Source organism: Anser anser, assembly GCF_964211835.1.
Source record: "Anser anser genome assembly, contig: HAP1_SCAFFOLD_32, whole genome shotgun sequence".
NCBI classification, from domain to species: Eukaryota; Metazoa; Chordata; class Aves; order Anseriformes; family Anatidae; genus Anser; species Anser anser.
Window position 1 is genome coordinate 2,535,874 of NW_028154148.1, and position 22,763 is coordinate 2,558,636.

The 22,763-nt window shown below is 51.5% G+C and overlaps 1 protein-coding gene and 1 pseudogene across 2 annotated transcripts; one reads left to right on the forward strand and one right to left on the reverse strand.

Annotated features, from left to right (window-relative positions):
• Window positions 1–5,213: 5,213 nt before the first annotated feature.
• Window positions 5,214–6,490, reverse strand: LOC310890523 (olfactory receptor 14C36-like; annotated as a pseudogene). Its single transcript has one exon. The product of its transcript is annotated as an olfactory receptor 14C36-like (transcript).
• Window positions 6,491–13,452: 6,962 nt separating this feature from the next.
• Window positions 13,453–14,726, forward strand: LOC310890659 (olfactory receptor 14C36-like). The gene has a single exon (XM_083852971.1). The coding sequence runs from the start codon at window positions 13,552–13,554 to the stop codon at window positions 14,485–14,487; it is 936 nt and encodes a 311-aa protein (XP_083709097.1). The 5' UTR covers window positions 13,453–13,551; the 3' UTR covers window positions 14,488–14,726.
• Window positions 14,727–22,763: the final 8,037 nt, after the last annotated feature.

Consider the following 22,763-nt stretch of genomic DNA (forward strand, 5'->3'; position numbering starts at 1 on the left):
GTAGTATGTTAATTATTATATAATACTGTATGTCATCACTACCATGATTGCTATATATCATAGATGAAAATGGTGATTAATTAGAATGTACTGGAAAGAGTGTAACCTGAGCATGACATAAATGGTATGGAATAAGGGGTGGATATCTGTCCTGGTTCCAGTTAGGACAGAGTTAATTTTCCTCTTAGTAGCTGGTAGGGTGCTATGTTTTGGATTAGGATGAGAAGAGTGCTGATAACATGCTGATGTTTTAATTGTTGCAGAGCAGTGTTTACACCAGGCCAAGGACTTTTCGGCTTCTCGCTCTGTCCTGCCAGCGCGCAGGCTGGGGGTGCAGCAGGAGCTGGGAGGGGACAGACCCAGGACAGCTGACCCAAACTGGCCAAAGGGGTATTCCATACCATCTGACGTCATGCTAAACAATATATAGGGGTGGCTGGCTGGGGTGGGGGGCCGGCTGCTCGGGGATAGGCTGGGCATCGGTCAGCGGGTGGTGAGCAATTGCATTGTGCATCACTTGTTTTCTTACACATTGTTATTATTAATACTATTATCATTATCACTATTATTATTATTGTTATTATTATATTCCGGTCTTAATAAACTGTCTTTATCTCAACTCACCGGCTTCACTTTCCCGTTTCTCTCCCCCATCCCAGAGAGGGAGGGGGGAGGGTGAGCGAACGGCTGTGTGGTGTTTAGCTGCCAGCCGGGTTAAACCACAACACATGGATTAATATTAACACAATTATTTTAAATTTCCTGTTAATCAGTGGAAAATAGATCATGTACAGTCATACTTTTGGGAAGGTAAACTTCACTGGACACAACAAAATGAGGAACTTGAACTTTGTTTTATTTTATTTTGAAAATAGCAGCATGAATTCCTGTTGGTTTTACATAGGAAAAACCCTGCTCTTCCTACCTAAGCAGGGCTTCAAAGGAGTAACACTAGACCAATATCTATGGGAAAATGATGCTCCAAACTGAAATGCAACAAAGTTCAGCCTTTAAAATGAGGAATGATTTTGAGTAGATTCTCTTTGAAATCTCCCTCCTTAACTACACCATGAAAGCTCTCCAATTAGCTGCACAAGTCTTGAAGACTTGAAGAAAATCATGGGAGAGATATGGTTGCTTAGGACTTTCTCTGTTTTAATGAGTTCCGTGGTGTATTTTGGTGCTGAGTCAATGAAACTTGGGTACTGAGAGGAGAATGATGCAACTGCTTGAGAAAGTAAAGTCAGAAGGAAAAGTTGAAGTGACTTGGAGTATTAATTGGCTCCGCTGAGGGCTCTTACTAACAAAGCCTCCCCAGGGACTTGTTAGGGCAGATAATTGGAGGCCATGATTCCAGACAGGCAAAGCACTGTGCTGAGAAAAGTCTTGGTTGGTTTTGGTGAAGCAGAAGGGCCAAGGCCTGACTCCAGCCACTGGGAGGGGAGATCCTGCACCCCCACGTCTGGCTCAGGGCTCTTCTTGGGGTCTGTATGATGTGGTGGGCAGTGTGATGCCACGACAAGAACTTCATTAGGACACCTCCCCACCCCTGCACAGGGTATCAAGGAAGCAGTGAGGCCCCATTGCAATGACTCTATCTCATCTCCTCAGAAGCTCTAGGCAAAGGGACAAAAAGGTCAGGGCTGTTGGGGCCTTCCCTTATTGTCAGCACCCTCTGCCTTCTCCTCTGCAGGCTTTCCTATGCTGTTCCACACTGTGCCCTATTTCCTTGAAGTCTGCAGACACTCATCTCTGTCCACAACCTTGCTCTCATCCCAGCATTTCCATCATTTCACCAATATCTCGTCAACAGTCACCAGGTGTTCCTTGAAACACAAAGCTAGAGTCTGATTTTTGGGTGACCTCTGACACCACAGCACTACACTTTGAGGGACATTTCTTCCTCCTTGTGGCCAGTGCCAACCTTTCAAGGTGCATTTTGTGGCAGTTTTTTCTCTCCTGCTCATTCCTACTACCAAAGAAAGCTCCATCAGGGTGGAAACCACTCCTGAAGGAGGCATCCCAACCCATCAGGCTCCTTACGGCCTGTCAGCCAAGCACACAGAAGTCACCTCAGCAGCATCTTCCAAGGCCTGGGCCTGCTGCTGGCCTTGCAGCTTCTTGGCTAGACACAGCCAAGCCTTGGGCCTCCTGCTGTCCAGTCCTGGACTCAAGCAGAAGGGACAGGACAAGCCCTCTGCGGGCCTTCTTTCTCTCTGGGTCCTCCTGGGGATGGAGGCAGAGGGGATCCCACAGTCGGCATGCCAAGCAGGGGCCTTCTGCTGGCCTAGCAGGGCCACTGGCAGATGTCAGCCCCAAAGTGCACATCCCAGGGAGAAGCCAAGGCTGACCTGCCACCTCCAGACAGAAGGGACCTCACAGTCCCTTTGCGTGACACGTTCCTGCTGCTGCCCTATCAGCTGCAGAGACAGAAGTGACCTCCCAGTCCCTGCCCCAGTCACATTCCTCCTGTTAGTGTTGGGGAGAATCGAATGGATGTTTTATTAATGTCTCTTAGGTGATGGGTCATACAGTATAATTAAGCATTGCCAAATGTACTTACATTATCAATTAATTTATGTATACTGGGAAGTTTAGTGAGTATATTATCAAATACTGGGAAACTTAGGGAGTATACTGAACAGTCAAATGAATCTTTGAAGGGGAACCCTGGGAGGGAACAGGTACAACCTGACCATGGATAAGGGCCTGGAAGTGCTGAAATGAGTTGAAGCAGAACCAAGGAGCGGAGGGAGCATGCGTCGAGTGAGAAAGGTGAAAAGTTTAGCAGAGAGGAAGACTCCTTACTTCATCTGGACGACCACCTGGACGACCACCAGAGAGCACCACGCATGTGCAAATGGGAGGAGAGCTAATTAGAATGGAATGCGAGGCTGATGTTGCAACCTGTAATGAATATGTATGCCTTACGTAATGTTGAATGTATAAATAATGGCTGGGAAGTAACGGGACTTGAAGCCAGATTTGGGCACCTGCCCCGGCTTCCAGTGCTGAATAAAGCACCTTCATATAATCACTTGGTGGTTATGTGGTTGCTACGCTAACACTCCTGCTGGGGCAGGAGATCCTGAGGCAGAGCTGAGCTCAGCAGAGCATTCCCACCCATTTCCTCCTTGTGGCCCACAAGCTGATCAGATCCATGGCCCCTCACACTCATTTCTGAATGCCATGTGACTGCACAGCAACCTCACTGTTCCTGCCCTGTTCCAAGGGGCCAAGCACCTTAAGTTAAGGGTTAGGAGAGGGGTTGAAGGTGACGATGTTAATGTACAGGAGGACAGGTTTCGGATGTTAGCTGTTCATGTATGGCATTAGGGACTACCGCGAACCTTTCCGGGTGAGAGGTTAAGCAAATATTGAGTGGGAGGGTTTGGTGTTGGGCTTGGGGTGTCAGGTCTGTGGTTAGGGTATGGGCAAGCTCTTTGGTTTAGTGTTTTATTTAGGTCTGCAAGAATACTAGAGTTTATTAGAGCATTTAAATGCTAGTGTAAAGGGCAGGGATCAGGGTGAGCAATAGAGTAAAGGTAATGTAAATGACATTATGGACTAATTTTGGCTTCAATGGATATTGTGGTCAAAACTTAGAGCAGTGGATTCCTGTCAGGGTGTGGAGTGGCATTTAGATTTAGGAATTAATATTACAGGTTAAAATAGGTTAAGGGCCTCACATGACTGCTTTAAGTCAGCTTTATGGTGGGATCGACATTACCTGAGCATCCTTACCTCTCCAAAATCATTAGCTTCTGCTGGCCAAGCTCCTCTTCCCTCCCCCAAATCTCACATCTCCTGGCCAGGCTTCCCCTGACTTCCCCATATCAGTCATCTTCTCAGGGGCAGCTTTCTGATGGCTTTCATGAACAGATACGTGAGTATCTGTCTTCCCTCTGTTGGCTACTCTGCTCCTGAGAAAGAATCAGCTCCCAAGCCAGCATGGAGAAGCACACAAAGGCTGTAGGAGCACCCTGCACAATGTGCCCAGCAGCTCTGCCCCACCACAAAAGCAGCCCTGAAAGATGAGTTCAGGCAAATGCTGAAACCTCTGACATGACAACCCGTATTCATGACCTCTTCCACTATGGGGGCTACCATCTACTTAGGAAGAGAGGATCTCACAAACTGTGTGCAGAGCAGACGCATCTGGTGGCCTATCATGGAGACCAGCAGATGTGAGCCTAAAGGCACAGATCCCAGCCAGGAGTCAAGGGATGACCTGTCAGCTGCCTCAGAAAAAAGTCACCTCACAGGCCACTTAACAGCCATTAGCTTCCTCCTGGACTTGGAGCTTCTGAGGCACCACTGAGCTCATAATACCACACCTACAAAACACCCCCTTTTTGGCCCAGAATCTGCCCAGGTAGAAGTGATGTGGTTGTGATCCTTCCAGCCCATGGCACAGCTCCTGGGCTCCCAGCCTCTCTGACACACAGGAGCCAGTGCCGTGCCGGTTCTGGGAGGTGCTAGGGCAGGAGGGACCTTGCAGTGAAATCTCTCGCCAGACTCCTTGGCTGGGGCTGCTGCGTGCCCTGGGGCTGCAGAGCTCTCCTCTGCCTGCTCACAGCAGATTGAGCCCTTGAGCTGTGGTGAGTCCACCTTGGAGGAGATCCCCCCTTAGGAGGGAAGTGCTGCAGCGCAGGCCGGCTGTGCCACTGCCGTGCCCACTGCCTGTCCCTGCCTGCAGTCCCAGCACAGCCCCACAGCAGCACTGGCACCAAGCTACAGGAGCAGCCGGGCCTGACCCCACCAGCAGGGCTCAGCACCAGAGGGGGGAGTGGCAAGAGAGCAGCTCAGCATGCCCCAAGCGCTGGTGCTCCCTGGCCGTGCTGCTGGGATGGGACTCTTTTCCTCTGCAGCCCTGCACATGGCACTGCCCCTGCAGAGCCAGAGCAGCTCTCAGAGGAAGGACGTCACACAAGGAAGGCAGTGCAGGCTCCTTTCTTTTATTTCAATTCACAGAGGGCCTGGCTCCTCATATACAGCATCTCTGAGCTATACTCGACAGGTACATACTGTAAAAGAAATCAGATGAATCATACCATTTTAATGGGCAACTTTAGCTCTATTAAAAAAAAGAAAGTCCTGTAACGAAAACACTCATAAATATACAAACACACACAAAAATAATCATATCTATAATATTAGATGTTCTTGTAGTCATTGACATTATTAGTCATCTGCAGAGGTAGAATGGAAATTTATTGCTTCCGAAACACATCTAGTCATCAATTTCCAGAGCACATGATTGAGCTCCTTGTTCCTCATGCTGTAGATGAGGGGGTTCAAGGCTGGAGGCACCACTGAATACAGAACTGCCACCAGCAGGTCCAGGGATGGGGAAGAGATGGAGGGGGGCTTCAGGTAGGCAAATGTGACAGTGCTGACAAACAGGGAGACCACGGCCAGGTGAGGGAGGCACGTGGAAAAGGCTTTGTGCCGGCGCTGCTCAGAGGGCATCCTCAGCACGGCCCTGAAGATCTGAATATAGGACAAAACAATGAAAACAAAACAGCCAAAAGCTAAAGAAACACTAAAGACAAGTGCCCCAACTTCCCTGAGGTAGGCATCTGAGCAGGAGAGCTTGAGGATCTGGGGGATTTCACAGAAGAACTGGTCCACAGCATTGCCTTGGCAGAGGGGCAGGGAAAATGTAGTGGCCGTGTGCAGAACAGAATAGAGAAAGCCACTGCCCCAGGCAGCTGCTGCCATCTGGGCACAAGCTCTGCTGCCCAGGAGGCTCCCATAGTGCAGGGGCTTGCAGATGGCAACGTAGAGGTCGTAGGCCATGATGGTGAGAAGGGAAAACTCTGCTCCAACCAAGAAGACAGCAAAGAAGACCTGTGCAGCACACCCTTGATAGGAGATGGCCCTGGTGTCCCAGAGGACATTGGCCATGGCTTTGGGCAGAGTGGTGGAGATGCAGCCCAGGTCGAGGAGGGCGAGGTTGAGGAGGAAGAAGTACATGGGGGTGTGGAGGCGGTGGTCGCAGGCTACGGCGGTGAGGATGAGGCCGTTGCCCAGGAGGGCAGCCAGGTAGATGCCCAGGAAGAGCCCGAAGTGCAGGAGCTGCAGCTCCCGCGTGTCTGCGAATGCCAGCAGGAAGAACTCGGTGATGGAGCTTTTGTTGGCCATCTGCTGTTTAGTCGCATTGGGTTCTGCTCAAAGAATAGAAAGACATTAATAATGTACATCCTACTTAGCAGAGGAAAACTCCCACTATTTCTCATTTAAATCTCCCCAAATGATTCCACATCCAGGCAGGCATATGGCAGGTCCCTTTCCTGAGTTCTACTTGGTCCTGCCTTAGGGTGTCCCTGGGAGCAGGAGACTTTGCTGTGGGCAATGGAAGAGTCAGTCCTGTCCTACAGCCAGACATAGAGAGGAATTTGGTGTCATCTCAGCTTTACTTTACTCCTAATATCGAAGACTTTTGCCCCAGTTTGGCTCACATTCAAACCAACTGATCAGGAGTGCTGTTGGGATTTTTATTTTTATATATATTTTTGTATTTTTTATTCTAGCTGCCCCAAGACACCTGAAGGCTGCTTTTACGTCAGAAGTCCTGGCATCTCTCCTGCACTCCAAGTAAGACCCTGTGGATCCTCAGAGACAAAGGGACTGTACCCTTACAGCCCAGAGTCCTTTAGAGTGTTTAGACCCTAAGTCCATCAGTCCTGCTATCAGCTGCCTTCTGCTGGCATTTCTTTGATCTACAAGACAGTTAAACTCAGAAGTGCACCTGAAAAGACCTGGACGCTGCCAAGAGCAGAGGAATCCAGGCTCCAAGTGCCCATCTCCAGACCCCTCACCCTGTCCCCGTACTCCCCTTCCCCCAAGCACCCCGAGGGCTCACCCCATGGGCAGGTGAAACCCCCATCCCCAGGCAGCCTGGGAACAAGAGCAGCAGCAGCACGGCCAGGTGGAGAAGCCAGGAGGAATGGCAGCGTGCTGCTGCCAGGGGAGGCAAGGCCAGGGAGGGACAGACGGACACTCAGAACACCCTCCTGTGCTGCAGCTCTGCCTGCAGAGGAGGCAGCTCCTGCTGGGGACAGCGGGGGCTTGAGGGCAGAGGCTGTGCTGGTGGCAGAGGAGAGCAGGGGGTGTCCCAGGGAAGGCGCCTGCCCTGCAGGGGATGGCAGGGAGGTGCCTGAGCCCTCCCTCACACAGCCTTTCTGGCAGCAGCTCCCTCTCACTGCCTGCTCATGTCCCTGCTGCCTGCCCGTGTCCATGCTGCGAGCCCCTTCTGTGTCCCCACGTCTCCTCCCTGTCCATGTTCACAGACTCCATCCCACAAGCTCTGTGCTCAAATTCACTCACATTCCCCTCCACAGCAAAAATCTGAATGCACAGAAACCAAAAAAGCCTTTCCCTTCAGATAAACCAAGCCTCAGTCTTCCTCTGGAAATTTCCTCTTGTAAATGCCATTCTCTACAGCATCTTCTACACTTTGCTGGAGAAACAGAGAGACAGACCCATCCCGACAGATGCTGTCAGGCATCGGATGTGCCAGCTGTAGAAGACCCCTCTGGCAACCCCACCTGCATGGCCCTGCTGCCAGAGACTCACGGTGCCAAGAGCCTGCAGATCTGTCCTGCCACACGCTGCCCTCTGTTGCTGCGCTCCTCACTGCCTCCAAGCCCTCTCTCCTCTCCTGTCCCCGTGCCAGCTGCGGTCAGAGCCCCCAGCCCTGCTGCGCTGTGCACAGGAGCTGCTCCTGGGCACAGCTGTCTCTCTGCACCAGGGCCCTCTTGCCATGAGCTCTCTCTGTCCCACAAGCCCGGCCCAGCTCAGCATCAGACGCCCAGCCCAAGGCATTGGAGTCCCCCCTTGGGGGGCTTTGCTGAGGAGCCCACGAACCTCAGGCACTGAGAGACAATTGAAGACATCTCTCAACAAGTCCAAGTCAGAGGCAAGTTTCCTGCAGTGTCCCCCTGAGGGCCAGCACTGACACAGCCTCCCTTGGAGCTCGTTAGAGCAGAGCATTGGAGGCAGTGAGGACAAGCAGAAAAAGGCAATGTGAAGGTGACACCGATGTGTAGGAAAACTGGTTGTGTGTCACCAAAATAAAGGACCAGGCCTTGTCCCCTGGCCCCTGGGAAGGGAGATCCTTTCCCTTCACACACTGCTCAGGGCTCTTTGTGGGGCAGGAGGAGATGGGGATGTGCATGGCCAAGTGCAGGAGAATGGTATGAGCCCTGCCTGGTTCATGGGTGGGGGCGAGGAGGCAATGAGGCCCTGGTGCTTTACCGATAAGCTGTCTCCTCGTAGGCCTCAGTGGCAGAGACAACAGCCAGAGCCATGGGCACAAAGCCCTGGGTACTCTTGGGACTCTCAGCCTTGTCACAGCCCTTGCTGCTCTCCACACCAGGCTGTCCTAGGGACTCCCACACCTGTACCTCTTTTCCTACTGGCTCTAGACCCTTTTCCGTGTGGTATCTCACAGGATCTAAGCTGGGTCTGATAACTCAGATTTTCTTGGTGGCCATGCTCCTTGTAAGGCAGCTCTGTAGGAAGCTGGCCTGGTTCGTGGTGAGCAGCACCACTGCTCGTATGGCATCCCTCATGGTGCCCAGGCCCGACTAGGGCCAGCACTGACATTGCCTCTCTTTGAGCTCATTAGAGCAGAACACTGCTCTATTAGAACACTGGAAGCAGTGAGGACAAGGAGACAAAGGAAATGTTTGTGGAAAGGAAAAAAAGGAAATGAAAAGTGACAGTGATATGTTGGAAAATTGGATGTGTTTCACCAAGTAGAAGGGACCAGATGAGGAAAACCAGGTAAGGGGAAAATCTGCTGTGGAATAGCATCTGGGAGAGAGAGATGAGTGAGAAACAGCCTTGCAGACACCAAGGTCAGTGAAGAAGGAGGGGGAGAGGTGCTCCAGGAGCCGGAGCAGAAGTCCCCTGTGGCCCGTGATGAGGTCCATGGTGAAGCAGGCTGTGTCCCCAGCAGCCCATGGTGTACCACAGTGGAGCAGGTTTTTAGGGTATGCTGTGCACCGGTACCCACTAGAGCCTTATATCTTCTGTGGGTCTCATGTGCCAGGCCATGGAATTCTCAAAGTCCAATAAACCCCATTGTCCCTACCCTCCCCGTGGCTGGAGGCCAGGTGCCTCTAGTCTTGCTCATAGTATTCATTCATCAGGTTAGATGAGGCCCTGAGCAACCGGATCTAGTGGGTGGTGACCCTGCCTATGACAGGGGGTTTGAAACTTGAAGATCTTTGAGGTCCCTTCCAACACAAACCATTCTATGATTTTATAACTACTCTGTCTGGAGGACTGCCTGATGGAAACTGGAGCAGCAATTTTCTCAGAAGAACCCCTTTTTGTGATTGCATTTCCTTGCAATTCATGGATCCGTGCCTCTAGGGTGGAGGTAGATTTTCCATCCCATTTTCTCATGTCCTCTCCATGGCAGAACCACGTGTTGGCACATGGTGTGTACCCACTAATTTCTCTTTCTTGAGCAACTTTCTTTTACTTACTCCTGGCAGCTTACATATTGGTTTCTACAGGTAGGGAGAAAGATGCATTCTCTTGTTCTTCCTGGACCTCTTGAGAAAGTTTATCCACAGCTAAAATGCAGGCCCATAAGGAAGAAGAGAGACTTCCTTCATACTGCCAGTGTTGGCTAGCTGATTCATCCACTCTGGGTTTCTCTTGGCCTTTCCAGGTCATTTCTGCCAATGAGTTGGCATATGAGGATGGTGCACTCTATACAAACTTCCACCACATGGGTCATGTACACTTTACTTCATCAGGATCTTTGGATAGTTGTTCATTGGCTAGGTTTTTATATATCACCTCCAGCATGACTAATTCCATCGGGCACCAGATACCCAACTCCACTGTTGTCCACTTGCCTGGTTGACATACAAGATCTTCCTTCAGGGGTTACCTTTCCTTCACACCTGACAGGAGTATGTTCCTTCTGCCCATTTTCCAATTGTTTGTCAGTCACCCCTTCCCTACAGGGGGGATCCCAGCTGCTTTGCATCCCTGCCCTCTAATTCCAGGCTATTAGCCCCTTTCTCCCAGCAGCCAGGTGGCAATGTGCTCACGTAGATGGTGGCTGAAATCTTTCCACAAATCTCCTAGCTCACCCTGGAATAGAGATGCTGTGGTTACTGATGTTGTTATGATCTCTTCCTCTTTGCCCTCCTGCTTCCACGATGGCCCAGCTTTACTGTAACATTCCACATCTTCTTCCTCCTTTCTTGTCTGGGTAGGAGTTTCTTTCCTTTTTAAAAACCCTGACTTTCACATTCATTGTTTTCTCTTGCATATAGGAGTAACCAATAGTGGCACAGGTTGGTTCTCTGGCCCAGCCCTGAAGCCCATCACAGCCATTGGAGTGGCTGCAGGGCCTGTTGCAGGAGTTGCTGGGGCTGCAGGGCCCATCACAGGACTTGTTCAGGCTGCATGGCCTGTTGCAGGGGTTTGGAGTGGTTGCACGGCCCATTGTAGGAGTTGCTGTGGCTGCAAGGCCATTAAGAGGAGTTGCAGCGGCTGTGGGGCCTGTCACAAGGGTTGGAGTGGCACTGACTGCAGCTCAGTAGGCACAGGCCAAGTTGCACATTGCAGTGATTTGTGTCTCTTTGGAATTGCCAGGCTGATGACAACCCTTTTTCTAGAATTCTGCACTTGTTCAGGAATGATGTTCCAAAGCACTGGAGGTGCCCACTGATCAAGGTGCCTGCTCGTATCCTCCCACAATCCCTGCCACTCTTAGCTCTCCTGCCTTGGGGCAGATCTCTGGAGGGCATTATTAATAAGTTGGTTAATGTTAAACAAAGCCTGAAACACATTCAGGAGACATCACAATAGGAACATGCTGGTTTGACCATCCCAAGGATATTCAAAGCTTTGAAGAGCTAGTGTAAGTATCCTGGAGGAGAAGGAGGAGGTGAAGTAGAAAGGGAGAGTTAAGGAGTGGGCAAAAGTGTCCCCCCATTGCCCTCTCGGTGTCCTTATCTACCAGCTCTGGGGGCTGAGTACCAGGGGAACAAATGGTCCAGCCGATAAAGACTGAGGCAAAGAAGTCATTAAGTAACTCAGCCTTTTCCTCATCACTCTCACTAGGCTTCATCCCACGTCCAATAAAGGTTGAAGACACTTCTTAATCTTCCTTTTCATTTTCTTATTTATTAATAAAAACTTTTTTATTGTCTTAGAAACTAATAGCCAGACTGAGCTAGAGTAGAGCTTTAGCCCTTCTAACTTTGCCTTGCACAGCCTCACAACATTTAGGACACCGCTCCAGGCAAAATGAGAGCATGCATGAGAAGGAAGCACAGAGAAGTGGAGCCTGGCAGCCTTCCATCCCCTGCCCTTCTGTGACTCTGTGCTGCAGTTCCATTCAGGTGGTTACTCCTGTATTATCCAAACTTCCCTGCAGCTCCTGATGCTGCTGTCTTGTCAAATATAGCACAATGACGGTGAGTCATTTGCATACAGACATTAACAGCTGACAGAATGGAGCATCTGTCTAGGGGCAAATTGAGAAACTGCATGAATTTGCCTAGAGAAACCTCTTGAGAGTCGCAGGAAGAATGAGGTTGTGCAATGGAGGAGGAGGAACCCCACACATCAGGGCAGACTGGGACCCTGCTGAGTGAGCAGTGCCCAGGAGGAGGAGGGCCTGGGCACCACGAGGGATGCCATACGAGCAGTGGTGCTGCTCCCCAGGAACCAGGCCAGCTTCCTACAGAGCTGCCTTACAAGGAGCATGTCCACCAAGACAGCCTGTTGTGGAGAGCAGCAAGGGCTGTGACAAGGCTGAGAGTCCCAACAGGACCCAGGGCTTTGTGCCCATGGCTCTGGCTGTTGTCTCTGCCACTGAGGCCTAGGAGGAGACAGCTTATCGGTAAAGCACCAGGGCCTCATTGCCTCCTCGCCCCCACACATGAACCAGGCAGGGCTCGTACCATTCTCCTGCATTTGGCCATGCACATCCCCATCTCCTCCTGCCCCACGAAGAGCCCTGAGCGGTGTGTGAAGGGAAAGGATCTCCCTTCCCAGGGGCTGGGGGTCAAGGCCTGGCCCTTGTGCTTGATGAAACACATCCAGTTTTCCTACACATCAGGGTCACCTTCACAGTGCCTTTGTCTCCTTGTCCTCACTGCCTCCAATGCTCTGCTCTAACGAGCTCCAAGGGAGGCTGTGTCAGTGCTGGCCCTCAGGGGGACACTGCAGGAAACTTGCCTCTGACTTGGACTTGTTGAGAGATGTCTTCAATTGTCTCTCAGTGCCTGAGGTTCGTGGGCTCCTCCCCAAAGCCCCCCGAGGGGGGATTCCAATGCCTTGGGCTGGGCGTCTGGTGCTGAGCTGGGCTGGGCTCGTGGGACAGAGAGAGCTCGTGGCAAGAGGGCCGTGGTGCAGAGAGACAGCTCTGCCCAGGAACAGCTCCTGTGCACAGCGCAGCAGGGCTGGGGGCTCTGACCGCAGGTGGCACGTGGAGAGGAGAGAAGGAGAGAGGGCTTGGAGGCAGTTGGCAGTGGGAGGATGCTGAGAGCTGCCTGCAGGAGAAACCTGCACAGCCCTTGACAAGGTACGTCTCTGGCTGCAGGGCCATGCAGCTGCACGTCCTGGAAGGGTCTCCTGCTGGGTCTTGTTTCTGGGAGGGCAGTGGGCAATGCAGTAGGCTTTGAGAGTCCTGCTGGATGGCACTGCGAGGTGAGGCAGTCTGGCAGAAGCCCCTTGGGGTGTCATAACCCAGCTGCCCATGGTCAGCCAAGATTGGAGTGACCAATCCTCCTCCAGACACTGCAGGGGATGCAGATGGGATAGTGGAACAGGCCAGCTTGCAGATATTCATGTCTGTCTGTGGGGTGTTCTTCTGGGCTGGAGGCTGCTCTCCAGCAGGATGCAGCTCTCTCCTGGCATCCTTGTGTTATCCAGGTGCCCCAAGGAGGAGACACCTCTGTGCTAAGGCCATGTCCGTGCTGCTGGATGGCTGTCTGTGGGCAGCTGGAGTGAGGCCTCTGCAGCCCTGGCAAAGAGGGAAAAGCTGAGATCCTGCTCATGCAAGACAAGGTTAGGATTCTGTCCAGCTGCACTTGGTCTGGGGCTTCTCTGCTCTCAGCTTTCGGTAGTTTCTTCTCATGGGAACACCAAATAGATGGTTCTCCCTAAACATTACAGGTGTAGCTACCAGAACATAAAGCAAATAAATGCCCCTTGTTCTACACAGTCGTTGGATACTTTCCTTGAAGCAACACTGAAAATCTCCTGGTATGACCAGTGGATTGAACTTGAGTTTCCCCCATGTTCCTGCCTCCCTCCTGCTGCACAGCAGGAAGGACTCCTCTGGAGCCCACAGCAGCCCCTGCTCCCAGTGCCACTCTCAGCGCCACTTCTCAGCCAGCACGAGCCGCAGCTCAAGCAGGAGAGATGCAGAAAGGTTCTCCTGCAAAGAGAGAGGCTTGGGTGGGGGGTGCTCTAAGGCTTGCAATAGGTTTTCCTCAGAGAAGTCTGTTTTAACATTTTTCTGCCTTCTCCTGTTCAACAGACAACTGCGCCCAAATTCAGGAAATGGCCAACAGCAGCTCTGTGAGCGAGTTCCTCCTGCTGGCATTCGCAGACACGCGGGAGCTGCAGCTCCTGCACTTCGCGCTCTTCCTGGGAATCTACCTGGCTGCCCTCCTGGGCAACGGCCTCATCCTCACTGCCGTAGCCTGCGACCACCGCCTCCACACCCCCATGTACTTCTTCCTCCTCAACCTCGCCCTCCTTGACCTGGGATCCATCTCCACCACTCTCCCCAAAGCCATGGCCAATGCCCTCTGGGACACCAGGGCCATCTCCTATCAAGGGTGTGCTGCACAGGTCTTTCTGTTTCTCTTCTTGATTGTGTCAGAATTTTATGTTCTCACCGTCATGGCCTACGACCGCTACGTTGCCATCTGCAAGCCCTTGCACTACGGGAGCCTCGTGGGCAGCAGAGCTTGTGCCCAGATGGCAGCAGCTGCCTGGGGCAGTGGCTTTCTCAATGCTGTCCTGCACACGGCCACTACATTTTCCCTGCCCCTCTGCCAAGGCAATGCTTTGGACCAGTTCTTCTGTGAGATCCCCCAGATCCTCAAGCTCTCCTGCTCAGATGCCTACCTCAGGGAAGTTGGGGCACTTGTGTGTAGTGTTTCTTTAGCCTTTGGCTGTTTTGTTTTCATTGTGTTGTCCTATGTGCAGATCTTCAGGGCCGTGCTGAGGATGCCCTCTGAGCAGGGCCTGCACAAAGCCTTTTCCACGTGCCTCCCTCACCTGGCCGTGGTCTCCCTGATGGTCAGCACTGCCATGTTTGCCTACCTGAAGCCCCCCTCCATCTCCTCTCCATCTTTGGACCTGGTGTTGTCATTTCTGTACTCGGTGGTGCCTCCAGCAGTGAACCCCCTCATCTACAACATGAGGAACCAGGAGCTCAAGGATGCAGTAAGGAAACTCTTTGGATACATGCTTCTTCAGAATCAGTAATGACTTTGAGTTCCCTTATGATTTCAGAAACTGTGAGGAAAAATTTTGTTATTATATGCCTCTATAAATATCTTCTACTAATTATTTGTTTTTGTTTAAATAATGTTATCCTTTACCTGCTCCCAGATTATTTTTTTCATTTACAGTGACCCAATCATCTAATTACCTAAAGAAGCAGGCTTGCCATGTAGGTAAACACAATAAAAAAACCATCAGAACTACATTGGTCTCAGCTGCCATCTCTTCCCATCTCCTCTGCATCTGGGGGAACAGCTCCAGCATGTAGGAGGGGCTCAGGGCCCCTGCTGCTTCCCTGGAGCCATGGCCATGGCCAGCAGCAGGACATGGCCTTTTTGCTGCTGCTGTCTTCTGGCCTCCAGTGTGTTCCCCTGTGCTCTTTTATTTGGATAAGCCCTCAGATCTCATGTATATTGGTGACGGTACTGTTGTCTCTGCAGTGACATCCCTGTGGCTGCAGGCAGCAGCAGGCACTGTGCAGCCCTGGGTCACAGCTGGCCTCCGGGCTAGCACCACAGTAACAAAAGGGGCTGCTCAGAAGCCTGGACACCTCTTCTATATGTGCTATCAGGAATAGAGCCAAGGGGTTGCTCCCTGCTCTTCTGTTTTCTGGGGTTCTTCATGGAGGGAAGGACACAGGCTGAAAGTCCCAGGGCGGTCTGTGAAGGAACAAAGTGATGGACCAAGAGCTCAATTTGTGGTGGCACTTCCCCAAGCAGATGACAACTGGTCTTGGACTCATCTGCATGGGACTGTGCCCCCTGCAGTGGGGCTGATGGCAGATTCCAGCCTGGAGAGGAATCTGGAGCTGGCAGGAGATGTCAGGGGATCTGCAGGGACAATGTGCTCCGTGGGTAGTGATTAGGACCTCTTAAAATGAGTGACCATCCAAGGAAGAGTCTTTTAGGGGGAAAAGCGAATCTGAGGTGTCCAGGGGCTAAGGAGGGCTCTGCAACACCAGGGGAGGCCGTGAAGAGCCAGCAGGTGAAGGCCCATAAGACTGCATAATAACTGGGGAGACCTTATTTAAAGCCTTGATGAAGACGCAATACTTCATCATCTCTGCAGCCTGCCCCTGAGAAATTTCTACCCTCTCTTGGAAAGATGACCCCATTATTTATTGCTGAGCACCACGTTACTGAGTTCCACCTGGAAGGCAGGGCTAGGCAGTGGGGATGGCAGGAGGAAGACTTGTGTGAAGACTATGAAAAACATGGAAATTGAGGGCTTTAGCAGATCCTTAAAGTGCTGCCTGAGTCCCCAAATGGAAAACGATGTATGTCTGTGGGTGGAGGAGGAGGAGGCGAGTCCCAGGACAGGGGCAGGGCTGAAGGGCCCTGCGCGAAGCTGGGCTGATGGAGAAGTGTCCACCTTGCGTGTGTGCCTCAGCCTGGGAGAAGGGGCCTGCCCGCGGTGCGGGATGGCTGGGCTGTGCTCAGCCATGCCCCAGGAGCTGACCTTGCTCTCTTCCTCCCCGCCACTCCCCACACGGGGCAGGCCCTCAGGAAACACCCCTAAGCCTGGAGATGCACCAACCTGCTGCGGCGAGGTGCCACTACTGCAGGGGAAGAGGGGAGGGTTGGAGAGACACGTGGGGCCTGCAGGCAAGAGTGGTGTGGCCTGGGGAAGTGAGGGCCTGGGAAAAGTTACCCTGGATCCCTAGGAGCCATTCTGGAAAGAAAACTTGTAGGCAGGAACAGCACATTTCTGGAGGTGCAGAGCTGCTGGGCACATTGTGCAGGGTGCTCTGATGGACTTTTGTGTCCTTTTCCATCATGTCTTCAGTGCCACTTTTCTCAGAAATAGAGTAGCCAGCAGAGGTGTGATGGATACGCTGAGATCATGAAAGCCATCATCAACATACCCCTAAGAAGATGACTGATATGGGAAGGTCAGGAGAAACCTAGGACAGGAGAGATGTGACATTTCGAGGAGGGAATAGGGGCTTGGCCAGCAGAAATTAAGGATTTTGTAGAGGTCAGAAGGTTCAGGTTTTTGCTGATGCTGTTGTAACTGTGACTTAAAATAGTCACACGAGGCTCTACACCGGCTTCAACCAGTAAACTTAATTCCTAAATTTAAATGCTACTCCACACCCTGACAGGAATCCACTACTCTTATGCCTGACCTCAAAGTATGCACTGAAGCCAAAACTCAGCCCGTAGCCTCTTTCCCTTGCCCTTACTCTCTTGCTTACCTTTATCCCTACCCTTAACACTAGATTTAAATGCTCTATTTAAGCCTAGATTCTTGGAAGAACTAAACAAAACCTTAAATCACAAGGCTAGTCCATACCCTAACCACAGGCATGACACCCCAAGAAGAACACCAAACCCTCCCACTAAATCTTTTTTAATCTCTAACCCAGAAATATGAGAGGTAGCCCCTAATCCCATTCATGAAAATATAACACATAAAGCCCCTTTTCCTGTGCATTAACCTCCTCACCTTCAGCCCCTCTCCTAACCCTTCACTTAAGGTGCTTGGCCCCTTGGGGCAAGGCAGGAATTGTGAGACTTCTCTGCAGTCCCATGGCATTCAGAGATGGATGTGAGGGGCCATGAATCTGATCAGCTTGTGGGCCACAAGGAGGAGATGGGTGGGAATGCTCTGATGAGCTCAGCTCTGCCTCAGGATCTCCTGCCCCAGCAGGGGGAATGTGACTGGGGCAGTGACTGGGAGGTCACTTCTGTCTCTGCAGCTGATAGGGCAGCAGCAGGAACGTGTCACGCAAAGGGACTGTGAGGTCCCTTGTGTCTGGAGGTGGCAGGTCAGCCTTGGCTTCTCCCTGGGATCTGCACTTTGGGGCTGACATCTGCCAGTGGCCCTGCTAGGCCGGCAGAAGGCCCCTGCTTGGCATGCCGACTGTGGGATCCCCTCTGCCTCCATCCCCAGGAGGACCCAGACACAAAGAAGGCCCGCAGAGGGCTTGTCCTGTCCCTTCTGCTTGAGTCCAGGACTGGACAGCAGGAGGCCCAAGGCTTGGCTGTGTCTAGCCAAGAAGCTGCAAGGCCAGCAGCAGGCCCAGGCCTTGGAAGATGCTGGTGAGGTGACTTCTGTGTGCTTGGCTGACAGGCCGCAAGGAGCCTGATGGGTTGGGATGCCTGCTTCAGGAGTGGTTTCCACCCGGATGGAGTTTTCTTTGGTAGTAGGAAAGAGCAGGAGAGGAAAACTGCCACAAAGTGCACCTTGGAAGGGTGGCACTGGCCACGAGGAGGAAGAAATGTCCCTCAAAGGGTCGTGCTGTGGTGTCAGAGGTCACCCAAAGAGTGTCTGTAATCAGACCATGGCTTTGTGTTACAAGGAACAGCTGATGAGGGTTGACGAGACATGGGTGAGATGATGGAAAGTCCTGGATGAGAGCAAGGTTGTGGACAGAGATGGGTGTCTGCAGACAGGAAACAGCCTGAGAAGAAATTGGAGACAGCTGAGAGCAGAGAAGCCCCAGTCCAAGTGCAGCTGGGCAGAATCCTCACCTTGTCTGTGAGTTTTGAGCAATATCTCAGCTCCTCCCTCCTAACCCGGGGTGCAGAGGCCTCACTCCAGCTGCCCACAGACAGCCATCCAGCAGCATGGACACGGCCTTAGCATGGAGGTGTCTCCTCCTTAGGGCACCTGGATAACACAAGGATGCCAGGAGAGAGCTGCATCCTGCTGGCGAGCAGCCTGCAGACCAGGAGGATGCAGCACAGACAGAGCTGGATATTTGAAAGCTGGGGTGTCCCAATATCCAGACTTCATCCCCTGCAGTGTCTTGGCTGATGAGGGGCAGCTGGGTTATGACACTCCAAGAGGCTTCTGCCAGACTGCCTCACCTCACAGTGCCATCCAGGAAATAGGGCAAAGTGTGGGACAGCAGAGGAAAGCCTGCAGAGGAGAAGGCAGAGGGTGCTGGTAGGAATGGAAGGCCCCAACAGCCCTGACGTTTTTGTCCCTTTGCCTAGAGCTTCTGAGGAGACGAGATATAGTCATTGCAATGGGGCCTCACTGCTTCCTTGATACCCTGTGCAGGGGTGGGGAGGTGTCCTAATGAAGTTCTTGTCGTGGCATCACACTGCCCACCACATCATACAGACCCCAAGAAGAGCCCTGAGCCAGACGGGGGGGTGCAGGGTCTCCCCTCCCAGGGGCTGGGGTCAGGCCTTGGCCCTTCTGCTTCACCAAAACCAACCAAGACATTTCTCAGCACAGCGCTTTGCCTGTCTGCAATCATGGCCTCCAATTATGTGCCCTAACAAGTCCCTGGGGAGGCTTTGTTAGGAACAGCCCTCAGTGGGGCCCATTAATACTCCAAGTCACTTCAACTTTTCCTTCTGACTTTACTTTCTCAAGCAGTTGCATCATTCTCCTCTCAGTACCTGATCTTCATTGACTCAGCACCAAAATACACCATGGAACTCATTAAAATGCAGAACGTCCTAAGCAGCCATATCTCTCCCATAATTTTCTTCAAGTCTTCAAGACTTGTAGAGCTAATTGGAGAGCTTTCATGGTGTAGTTAAGGAGGAAGATTTCAAAGAGCATCTAATAGAAATCTTTCCTCATTTTAAAGGCTGAATATTTTTACATTTCAGCTTAGAGCATCATTTTCTTATAGATATTGGTCTACGGTTACTCCTTTAAAGCCCTGCTTAGGTTGGAAGAGTAGGGTTTTTTCTATTTAAAAAAAAAAAAAACAAAAAAAACAGGAAATCATGCTGCAATTTTCAAAAGAAAACAAAACAAACAAACAAACAAAAAAAAACAAAGTTCAAGTACCTCAATTTTCCCTCCAGTGAAGTTTACCTTCCCAAAGGGATGACTGTACATGATGTATTTTACACTGATTCATAGGAAATTTAAAATAATTGTGTTAATATTAATCCATACCATACTAATTCAATGAGAAACAATGAGTTTCTTGCTAAGGAAACCATTAGACAGACTGCTGAGAGATGGGCGAGCTGGAACTCACTGAAACTCAAAGCAGCAACTGGGTTAGTGAGAGCGGTCAGAATGATCAAAGAGTAAGGGGAGGGCAAAGCAGGAGAACCATGGGAAGTGCATAGGTCCAGACAGGCAGCTGGAAAGAGGACATTCAGAAGGGTCTGTGTAATCAAGATGGGTTTTGTGCCTGGAAGATGAGGGAGCACACCATGATAGACAAAGTGATGACAATGCAAGTACAGGTGAACACCAGTATTTCTTCTCCTGCAATGAACATATATCCTAAAAATGCATATTTCTTCATGATAGAAATTATACATCACGTGAGGCATTTAACAGAAAGGATTGAATCATTTGGACTGATGAGTAGTTGCTTTATTAGATAAGTACTAAAAAAATTACGGGCATTGAGGCAGAGCTTTGCTGTCTGACCATAAGGATTACCAGGGAAAACCTCCTGCGGCCCAGTTGTGTTTGAGGCACTTCCCTGGACCAGCAGATGTCAGAAAAGACCTGCCGGAGACCGGAGCCCTTTGGGAAAATGAGGTGGAGCCAGGTGGAGTTCCCAGGGCACCTCCACTGTCAGCAGTGGTCTTTGCCCCTGTAACTGCAGCCCAGCCCAGCACAGGAAACCCCTTCAAAGACAACACCCTAGTTCAGTGGGTTCCTGGGACTAACCTAGATTTGAAATGGCCTTTGGAAACCCATGATATTCTTATTCCTACTTAACCCATGACACCCCTTATTCCTACGAGACACTTGAACATCCATTTACCTTCCTGATTCATCTTATGGAAATTCAGGCTGAAAATCTGGAGTATGGCACGCTTCAAATGGCTGAGGCAGAACCCATCAGCTTTCCCCACTTTCGAAATAGTTCCCGTCCAACTGAGGTTTTGAAAGTGAAAAATGTGAAATGACCCGTCAGGTCAATGCTCAGCCTAAGGGAATGTCATAGGCATTGTGCTGGAGTGTCAGAAGGCAAAAAGCACTGCATTGTGCCTCAGAGTAATCAAGGAGACCTAATCCAGTTCATCCGTGAGATAAAGCAGAGTGAAGGACGTTGAGTTGTGTCCTAACATGAAGAAGGATGTACATCACTGGTGAAGGAACTCTCTTTTTGTGCCATCTTCAATGCAAATTACACAAAACTATATCAAATAAAGGTAACAAGCCCCACTCTGGCTCTGTCACCCCACAGGGCAGGGGAGAGGGAGCTGACAGCCAAGGGACGCATTTGGGTGTGGAAGGTGGTGCCTAGCAGAGACAAGGAGCCAAGGCAGGAGCTGCGGGAGGCCAGGAGAAGCAGCCCAAGGGGTGGTGCTGCTTGTGAGGACATGTTTGTGCAAGCAGCCTGAGTGGGCAGCAGCTGTGCGCAGGCGAGGGGAGGCCAGGAAGCACATGCCAGGAGTGCTCCTGGCAGCAGAGACAAGGCCGAGGCCGACGGCAAGGAGAGGGGCAGGCCCAGGGCAGGGGGCTGCAAGGGCCATGCTGAGCTCCCTGCCCCTGCAGCAGCCGTACTGGCCCTCAGCAGATGTGCTGGCCGGCACGCACGGGGAGGTGCTGGCGTGCATCAGAGAGCAGCAAGGAGGGCGCTGGAGAGGGCCGGTGTGAGGCGGGTGGCAGAGCCCCATGCAGGGGCTGGCTGGGGGTCCCCTCTGCTGCAGCCACCGCACGCGGCGTGGCAGGAGGAGGGCTCCCTGTGCACCACGGGGCAAAGCCTGGCCCTGGGCTCTTCCTGACGTCCCTGCAGCTCCTGGCAGGCTGTGGTGAGCTGCCCCTCAGCCTTCCCCCCCTGTGCTGCCAGGGCACACGGCTGCCTCCTGCCCAGCTCACTGCCCACCAAGAACGTCCGACAGGGCTGCTTCCAAAGCTGGGCCTTGCCCAGGCTCAGTCCCCTGCAGGGGCAGAAACTGGCCCTTGTCCTGGTGGCTTTTCATGGCCTTCCTCTCAGTACATGCTCTTCTCATGCTTGATCTCTTTTACTGAATTCAGAGGCTTAGGAGAACTTTTTGGTACAGACTAATACAGAAAATGCTTTGAGTCCCTCAGCCACATCTCTGCTTTTCCTCCACATTGCAGCTGGGCTCTTCAATCCCACAACCTCTGCTGTACCTGAAGAGAAATCATGAGAAACAAGAGTCACAGAAAATGACTACCTGCTGGTTCCTTTATTTCGTTAATTACCAAGAGCTTATCAGCACCTGTACATGAGGTCTCTGGGTTAAAAATAAATAAATAAATAAATAAATAAAAGTTAGAAGTGAGATAGAAGTGAGATGAAAAAATACTTTAATTGGAATAATATTGCAAAGATTGAAAGGCAATTTTGAAATATATGAACAAAGGTGTTTCTGCCTTGCCCGGGAATATGTGAGGAAGATGTGCAGGTACCTCATTGATGGGGAAATGCTGTATATTAGAATAACATCCTCAGTGCCTCCTTTAGCTCCTTGTTCCTCGTGCTGTAGATGAGGGTTTCACTGCTGGAGGCAACACTGAGTACAGAACTGAAACCGCCAGGTCCAGGGATGGGGAGGTGATGGAGGGAGGCTTCAGGCAGGCAACCATGGCAGTGATGCTACACAGGGAGACCACTTTGACCCAAAACACAGCACATCTTTACACCTGCTGAGGGTGCACTCACTCTATTCCATCATCCAGGTCATTGACAAATAAGTTGACCAGGACTGGACTCAGTGTAGATCCCTGGGGGACACTGCTGGCTACAGGCCTCCAACTAGACTCTGCTCCACTAAGCACAACCCTCTGAACTCTGCCATCCAGCCAGCTCACAATCCACCTCGCTGACCACTCATCCATCCCACACTTCCTGAGCTGGCCTGTGAGGATGTTATGGGACACAGTGCTGAAAGCCTTGCTGAAGTCAAGGTACACAACATCCACTGCTCTCCCTCACCCACTCAGCTAGTCATTCCATCATAGAAGGCTATCAAGTTGGTGAAGCACGGTTTCCCTTGGTGAACCCATGCTGACTACTCCTGATCACCTTCTTGTCCTCCACATGCTGGAGATGACCTCCAGGATGAGCTGTTCCATCACCTTTCCAGGGATGGAGGTGAGGCAGACTGGCCTGTAGTTGCCTGGGGCCTCCTTCTTGCCCTTTTTGAAGACCAGCATGACATGAGCTTTCTTCCAGTCTTCAGGCACCTCTCCTGTTGTCCATGACCTTTCAAAGGTGATGGAGAGTGGGCCAGCAGTAACATCCGCCAGCTCCCTCAGCACTCATGGATGTATCCCATCGGGGTCCAAGGACTTGTGGGTGTCAGGTTTGCCTAAGAGATCTCTGAGCTGATCCTCTTCAACCAAGG

Coding starts and splice junctions, on each gene's coding strand:
- LOC310890659 (XM_083852971.1), top strand. CDS start 13,552: ATGGCCAACAGCAGCTCTGTGAGCGAGTTCCTCCTGCTGGCATTCGCA.